The sequence below is a fragment of the Pygocentrus nattereri genome, chromosome 2, assembly GCF_015220715.1.
Source record: "Pygocentrus nattereri isolate fPygNat1 chromosome 2, fPygNat1.pri, whole genome shotgun sequence".
In the NCBI taxonomy this organism is placed as follows: domain Eukaryota; kingdom Metazoa; phylum Chordata; class Actinopteri; order Characiformes; family Serrasalmidae; genus Pygocentrus; species Pygocentrus nattereri.
The window spans coordinates 13,045,638-13,054,197 of record NC_051212.1 but is presented as its reverse complement, the minus strand read 5'-3'; the positions used below and the strand labels follow the sequence as shown (position 1 = coordinate 13,054,197).

Below are 8,560 nucleotides of genomic sequence, written 5' to 3'. Positions count from 1 at the left end.
ATGAAGTTACCCTCAAGTACTCAAGTAAAGTACTCTGTCCTTAAGTAATTTTCTTACCTGATACTTCTGTATTTTTACTGTTTCTTGAAGGTTCTTTTACTTTGACAAAGCAAATGTAACCATTTTATTTACTATCCAAATCCACCAGTGAACCTATCTTTATATGTTGACAGCGAAAAATAGTAGTAAAGCTGAAAAAAGTACTTTTAGGGGCCCTGCACTGCTCTACGTGTGCACCGTTAGTAGATAAAAATCTAATTTTAGGCCCAAACCTTGTATCATACACTCTTGGTGTAAAGATGGTGCTTCAAGGGTTCTTTAGGTACGAAAATATATAGAATCATGAACTCTCAAAGAACCCTTTACGTGATTAAAGGGTTCTTTTAATCAAGAAATGGTTTTTCAGATTGCTGGAGAACGTGCTGTAGATGGTTCTACACAAAACCTTTTTTTAGGTTCTATGTAGCACCCAAAAGTGTTCTGCTATTGCTATGGTGTCAAGCTTGTAACAATAGAAGAACCATTTTGGGTGCTGTATAGAACCTTTTTCAAAAAGCTGGTGGTGGCAGCGTTCTGGTCTGGGGAATGTTTTCATGGCATTCTCTGGGCCCATTCATCCCTGTGGAAGGCTTTCAGGTATGAATGCATCCTTGCAGATCATGTACACACACACACGCTGATTGTCTCCCCTGGGGCGGCTGGGATCTTCAAGCAAGACAATGCGACATGTCCCGTGGCTAGAAATGTCCAACATTAGCTGGAAGAGCATGACCAGGACTTCCAAGTACTACCCCAGCCCCTTAATTCCCCAGACTTGAACCCAGTTGAGCATCTATGGGACCACCTCACTTGTCATATTCGCTCTATGGATCCTCCTCCACTCACCCTCCAGCAGCTGTGGGATGCACTGCAGTCAGCATGGCTCCAGATACCTGTGACAACCTACCTGGACCTTATTGAGTTACTCCCAGCCCATCTAGCTGCTGTCCGTGCTGCACACGGTGGTTACACTGGATCTTAGCTGGAGGTCATAATAATGTGACTCAACTGTGTAATTTAATTCGATTTTTAAACAGATTTATTTTTAAAAACTGGTCTTTAAAGACTCTTCCTGCATCCCTACTCCTACCTCTTTAAAGACATGTTTTGGATACTGGACAGAAACAAGGAATAAAAGGAATATGAAAGTTCTACAACATAACTTCCAGCCATCCTGGAAAAGACAAACAGTGAAAGAACCACATAATATCAACATTTTGTAAGGGAAGCAAACAAAAGCAACGTAAAATGTCACGCATGAACAAAATGCATCAAAACCGCAGAGGGGACAGTGCTGTGACTGCCCACCTATATGTAACTGCATCTGGTCTCACTTAAATAAAAACTAAACATTTAATTTAATAAAAACTAAACATTTAATTTAATTTATACTGATGTGCTTTTAAAACTCCTTCAGTAAATTAAAGCACCACTGCACTCAACCCACTGAAAACCTTCATAGTCAATACGTGTTAAAATGTTAAAAACAACTGCAAAAATGAAAGGAGCAAAAACGAGTTCAATAGTCTGCATTTTTATTGACCATAATAGCTCAGGCTACCATGGAAACAGCATCAGTTTGGAATAAAGGCTTCATTTCGACTAATGAAGAACTGAACAACAGGAGTTTCGATACTGTCAGTTTGTGGAACAATCATGGATTTAAAAGTACTGCTCTAACTCCGAGGTACTCAGGGTATTCCGATCATTACAAATGCAAAAGAGCTATACGGTCTGCTCTATTTGCATCTGAGAAAACATAAAATCCATCATAGTCAACAGAACTATTGAAAGAAGAATTTGTACAGGAAGAGGAAAAAAAAAAAAAGAACTGGTGCAAGGATACACATAAATACGTTTTTTTTTAATAATTATTGTGTGTAAAGTGCAAATCTCTAAAGTTTAGTATATACTATTTTTCGTGTGCAAGCGTTTCTAATGAAATTTGAGACAGGTGGTTATTTGGTTCAAACCCCCCCTCCCCACGAACAATTGAGCCCTTTTATAATCGGCCAACACCTGTAAGAGTTCTGTGCCTTTGGAAACACTGATTGAGAAGACACCACCGGCAGGAACAAACATCAAGAGCCAAGGAAAGTGCAAGGATGCATTGACCCTGTAGGGTCCATTGTACAGTGTTTCAAGTACATACTTACATTGCAGTTAATATGTTTTTTTTTTTTACAGATACCATCCTTATTTTGTTGTAGGTGCTGAATTCTAAGAGAAAAAAGAAATATCATTTTGTCTAACAGTGTAACTGGAGTTCAAGGGTGCACAATGATCTCCCAAGGAGGCAATATACAGCCTTTATATATTCTGTGCAAGGTTTTAGAAAACCAGGGTCATGAAACATCAAAACCAGACTAGTGATAATGCTAAAACCAGCCTGCCACAATCATGACATTCTAGCTGATCACTAACTGCTACATAAATCACTGTGAACAATTAAAGAAGAAGCCTATTTGGGTGACGAGCCATCTTGCTTCTTAGCTGTCTTGGCAGCTCCCAACTGATGACAGAAGCTGTAACTTCTGTTGTTTTTGTGAGGCCCATGTTTCCCTCATTTTTCTTTGATTGTAAAAGCTAACAACTTCTAAAACTAAAGGTAATCACCTTAAATATTTGGGATCAGATGATTATGTAATAACTGTAACAGGCCCAGACTAAACACTGAATCACACACAAAATTAATACTACAGCAGCTGAAAGTATGATTTCACACAAAAATGAATTGAAATGTGTATGTAATCATGGTGAACTATAAAACTAAGCAATAAAAACGCATGAATTGTCCATATGAGCACTGCAAGCAACTCAAAATGAGTATGACTGTTTTGGGAGGCAAATTCATTTGCCTGATTATTGATTATTAATCAGCGTGTAATCGTTAACCGGCAAGCCTAAAATCAAGGACGCAACCAATTATAAAATCAGTCAGAAAACTAATAGTTCTGAGCTATGTATCAAGTAAAATAGATAAAATATTTAATATACAAACTTACTGAATTCTGTATTCTTAATGCACAGAGATATTAACAAGTGGTCCTTGTATGGGCTGTGGACTGTAGTATGGATCGGTGTGGCCAGGTATAAGCATGGAGATGAAGTAAACAGCCCAAAACTGTAATAAACAAATCCAGTTTTGTTTAAACTGAGAGGCTATATATAAAATGTGTTTATGATTACATAGACAAAACACTAAAACTAGAACGTTGACCAAAAGACTGGTATACACAATGATGGGCTACTGAACGTAGTACATTCTAAAGTTTTACTTAGCCTTCATTTCTCGTCCAAATTAAAAACGAAGACAAAGACCATGAGCTAGCTTTGGCTCAAATGTACCTCAGCAGCCTCTGACGGCTGTAGCCGTCCACCACGTCCATCTCTATAATTTTGCACACCAATGTATAATGTCCTTACACCACCGTGCATCACACTTTCCCTTGGTGAAAATGGACAAAATATTTGTAAATCTTATCGCTTGCAGATGCTTATTTTTGGTGTGGCACGTTGTAGCAGTTCTTAAAAAGTGGTCCCCAAAATCATTTAGCGATACACCTTATTTTTAATAGGCCTATATAATGGAACCACTTGCCTATTGCACGCTCAGGCACACAATTCAAAGCATTCCTCAACCTCAATGGTCTGCCTGCCAATTCATCTTTAAATTAGTTCAATTTAAACTGGTCAGACAAGAAAATAATGTAATAGAACAGTGCACTGAACACAACCCTATCATAGACCAATAATTCCCTTCTTCATGTTAGCAAGACGATTTGGTCTAACTGACTTGTAAGACCATCTGCACATTAATCGGGAGATCATTGCACACCTCAGAGCAAAAAATGTGTCTCTGGTCAACCTTTCGAGCTGCACCAGCTCTTTTTGCAAACAGTTGTCCATCACAAAGCTCCTCACATTTAGCTAAGATGAGAAAAACAGGGACAGGGGGTAACAGCGATGGTGACCTATACAGCACCATCAGGTCAAACCTTGAGTGGAGTCATTTGGGCTTTGTGAGTGTAACAATTGTTTATGAAGGAAAAACCTGCCAAAACCTGTCCAGGGATCATGTTATTTAAGATTGTGGTTGATATTAGGAAACACAAGATATCATAGGTGCTTAAAACCATAACCTCCTGAAGAAACATTAGCCCAGGAGTCTTCTGTCTGGTCCTCAAAGACCCCCAGTCAACCAACACTTCTTCTTCACTTTAGCTCCCAAACACATCCAAGTAGGGTGAAAGCTTTAGCACTGAAAGCTTTGCTGGAACAGAAGAAATAAAAGGTGTACTGACTGGGGATCTTCAAAGACTGACATGAACACCTCCAATCTAAACCCTTAACTGCTCAGAACAGCCCCAATAAGTAAAAGACCCTGGGTGTCTTTTTGCTCTGCAAGAAGACCTTTACTTGTTCCTTGATGGGTGGATCTTGTGGAGGGATGGAAAGGGGGAGGGGGTTTCTATAACGCACAGTTTCATGTTGTCTGGTCAGTTGGTCTCATAAGTGGAGAGAAGTGCAGCATCCACTGGTTCCATGCAGGAAGGGCAGGTGAAAGAGCGCATGAGCCAGTCATCTATACAGTCCATGTGGTAGATGTGCATGCAGGGCAGGAACCGGATGGGGTCCCCATATACAAAGTCCATCATACAAATCACACACCTGAGGAAGGAGAGGAAACACGATGAGCCAGAGTCTATAACAGTTGGGGGTTTGAGTCACACTCTGACTTGACTCTTGCCTTTAAATAATTCGAGACTCTACATTTTTTGCCAAGTTACAATCGTGCGCAGCTAATTCTGCAACGCCATTCCCCAAGAGGTCACCAGCGGCATCTGGTCCAACGTGGCTTTAAATAACAAGTCTTTCATTATAGAAAAACCTTAGAAAAACAGCAAGTACTCTAGTAAGCACAACAGCTAATGCCTTTTAGGGCAATAGGAGTAGCTGTAGTTTTACAGATCACATTCCTTTAAAACTTACTAAAACTTCAGCTGGACTAGCTTCTTTGCTAGCTAGCATAGTTGCTATACAAACTACAGACTGCCCATTCATTTTAAGTTGCCTCTTTCCTTTTAATACTGCACTTACTGCATGTAGCTCTTCAGTTCTGTCTTTAGACTGAAGGTTCATCATGAAAGGCTCATTATTTGAAGCGATGTTCAACCGGACAGATTTTTAGTAGTAATTTACTTTTGTACAATAAAATACCTGCAGCTAATAATTAGCCTAAATGAAAGTGCTCTACTAAAAACTTCACTTGCACTTCACCTGCTTACGGACTGGATTTGGACTCCACTGAGGTGACTTCTAAACATCTTTGCTATCAACAAGCCCAGTGATTCTCACACTGGTTCTCAAGGCTGCCCAGACATTCCAGATCTTTGCTCCAACACACAGGGATAGAGCAAAAATGTGGACCATCTGGGGATCCCTGGAGACCAGTGTGAGGACCACTGAACTACCAACCAAGTATTTTAGTTGTGGGGTTTTTTTTTTAATTTTTTTTTTTTAAATACTATTAGTGGGTTCTAGTGAGTAACTGTGAGCCGTAGGTGGCTTATGTTTCAATCTCAGTGCTTAGAACCCAACTTTAAACCACAAACAGAAAAACCAACTGATAGCTCACAAGAACACATAACAGCAGTGGTCATCAAACCTCTTCCTGGTGATCTGCTTTCCTGCAGAGTTTAATTCCAGTCTAACGCTCACCCTTACCTAACACTAATGCTTCTGATTCAGCCAATCAGGGACTTGCGGAGAAGATAACTGGCTGGAGCAGGTGTGTCACGTTGTGAAATCGACTCAGCAGGAAGGCAGATCTCCAGGACCAGGGTTGGTGACCACCGCATTACAGTGTACTTACTCTCTGATCTTCTTCTCTGAGCCGTTCTTGGCCCCATCAAACACTCCTCTGGGCAGATGCTGAATGAGGCCAATGCGCTGAGCGATGCGAATCTGCTCCTCCTCGGTCAGCTGACTGGCCAGACACCTTTGACTGGGCGTGGGATGGTACACAGGCATGCGGGCCTGCTCCTGCACAACACACATAACCAGCAGGCACACTTTAAAAGCAGCTTGGAACCCCAATGTCTAGTGCTCAGGCAGTTGGAGTGGGCATTGCTTTTGCATGCCACTGGTGTTTTTACAAGATACAAGACGTTCAATATGATAAGGAAAAATACTACAGACCTTTTTCTTCTTGGTCTAAAATGATAACGTTGAATAATCAAGCCTTGGATGATCTGATTATTTTTAATTGCATGTCATTTTCATACTTTTATTCAGAATAAGATTTGGATTGTCTATAATTTATAACTGTCTAATGCCATACACCAAAATACTGAAGTTAATCTGACAAATTAAGTGAGATAAAGTCGCTTGTTAGCCACCTACATTAAGCAATCTGAAAATTACCTTCATATTTGTGCTCAGGCAAGCTCAGAGAACATAAAGAAGAAAGCAACTCTTTAAAATTTCCCATGTGTAAATTAATGAGTTAAAATACAAGAACAGATCTTCAGTAAGCTTGGCTTTACAAATGGATGCAACAACGCTTCTTTTTATTAAAGTAAGAGGAATGCGGCTTAACAGGAACAAACCACGCATAAAATTTCCTCTGATGAGATGACTTACTTCTGGCAGAAATCCAGGTAATAAATAACCTTCAAGCAAAAGTATTATTAATTATCATTTGCTGATGCTGAGGCCAAGACTGCCAGCAAATATGCCTTTTTTCACCTTTTACTGAACAGTCTGTATGTTTATGCCCTTTTAAACCGCACGATCTACACTGGCCTATGGTCTTAACACACGTAGCTTTCATATTACACCACCTGATGATGAAAATGACACTGCCACAGTTCTTCACTGTAACATTTTTTTTTCTTTCACATTTCCAGTTCTGTTGCAATTGAAACGAACCAGTTGTTGCTCTAATCTTCGAGACTGAAAGTAGAGAGCTTCTATTGGGCATAACGCTACAGGACTTTGGTACTTCAATTTTTTGCCAATCCATGTAACAAACCCTGATCTTACTACTACACTCTTGATCACACAATAAATGAGACATTAGAGTGTCAGGTTCTCTTTCTAATGGATGCCACGGACAATGAACCTCTTGTGAATTTTAACTGGGTAGAGTGACTTCAGATGTTTTCTCATAATTTTCCTTCTTCATCTTGGACAGAGGTCTCTAAACTGCTATCCATGAACCAGAAACTAGCAATAAACTCCTTTTTGCTCTCCAATGAATGTATGTAGAGGTTGCTAACCGTTAGTGTCTCACTAACTAAAGATCAAGATCACCGTAACCCCTAACATTAACTGCCACAACATACTGGATCAGTTTTCCGGGGATCAAGCCTAGTCCAGTCCTACATTTTAATTTCATTGGGGAATCTTCATTCAGACTGCTATGCAGTCCCATAATAGGCTTAATCCCTGTCTTTGAAACCAAGCAATTAGATTACACATTTAAGCAAAGTACTAATTCATCCATGTGTCTGAAAGACATGGCAGCAGACTCGGCTGTAATGGTTCTGATTACCCCTTTCGCGAGGACTCTCCTCATCTGCCTGGACACTGATACAAAACGAATTCAGTAAAGACTAAGTTGTCCTGTTTAGAGCCATTATGATAAAACTGTAGAGTAAAGCTACATGGGTTTCTCAGGGAATTCATAGATGAATATTATAGGCAACTCAAGCAATCACGACAGATCCGACACAACTGTTAGTGACCACTATAGCACATAATAGTTAAAGCAGGGGTGCCCAGCTCTGCAGAGTGGTAGGTCCCCAGGACCGAGACCACCCCTGTTATAAGGCAACACTACAGTTTTTTGTAGTATTAGCTACTATAGATCTTCTTTGTAAGGAGTGTGACACTGGCAAACAGAAGACGTTTAGCTGACCACAGACAAAGGCTGAATAACTTCAAGGCATTACCCAAACATAAAAAACCTTTCTATTGACTCTAAGCTCCACTCAGCTAGACTGCAGTGGGAAAATAAGGCTGTCAACACGAAACGCTGCTGTAAATGTGCAAACAACTCCAGCTAAACATCCAGGTGAACGTAACTGGGCCTCTAGTCAGGTCCTTAGTTCCGTTCCACCTTAAACGGTGCAGCAGTTACATCCTGGCGCTAACTGCTGCACCGTTTAAGGTGGAACGGGAAAATTGGAACAAGAAGCTGGCTAAAGCTTCGTAAGCTAATGTTTACTGACCTCATACGGCGGAGGAGGCTCCAGATCTGGGTCTGTCCCGTCCCCATAACTCGCCCTGTCCGACTGGGACTCATGAAGCAGGGAGATGTCATCCGATGTGGGCGATTTGAGACAGTTGCCCATGTTTCTCTCTTCCCCAGACAACAATTAGCAGCTAACCTCACCTTATCCTTTCGTTCTGTAGCGGTTAGCTAACCTAAGCTAGCTGTCAGCTGCTGACAGCTTCACCAGCAAATCGGTTTTATGAAATATGACCAAAATAAAGCGTCTCTTTATGCTGTCGT

General features: G+C 40.6%; 1 protein-coding gene across 1 annotated transcript in view; it reads right to left on the bottom strand.

Moving 5' to 3' along the window:
* Positions 1-1,553: 1,553 nt before the first annotated feature.
* Positions 1,554-8,560, bottom strand: part of LOC108436874 (RING finger protein 11-like) — a 7,324-nt gene continuing 317 nt past the window's right edge. Inside the window, exons 1-3 of the mRNA XM_017713601.2 lie at positions 8,277-8,560; positions 5,915-6,084; positions 1,554-4,710 (exon numbers count right to left, since the gene is read on the bottom strand). The exon at positions 8,277-8,560 is cut by the window's right edge and continues 317 nt beyond it. Coding sequence (XP_017569090.1) covers positions 4,539-4,710; positions 5,915-6,084; positions 8,277-8,399 — 465 coding nt within the window. The 5' untranslated portion in view covers positions 8,400-8,560 and the 3' untranslated portion in view covers positions 1,554-4,538. The remainder of the gene's footprint in view (positions 4,711-5,914; positions 6,085-8,276) is intronic.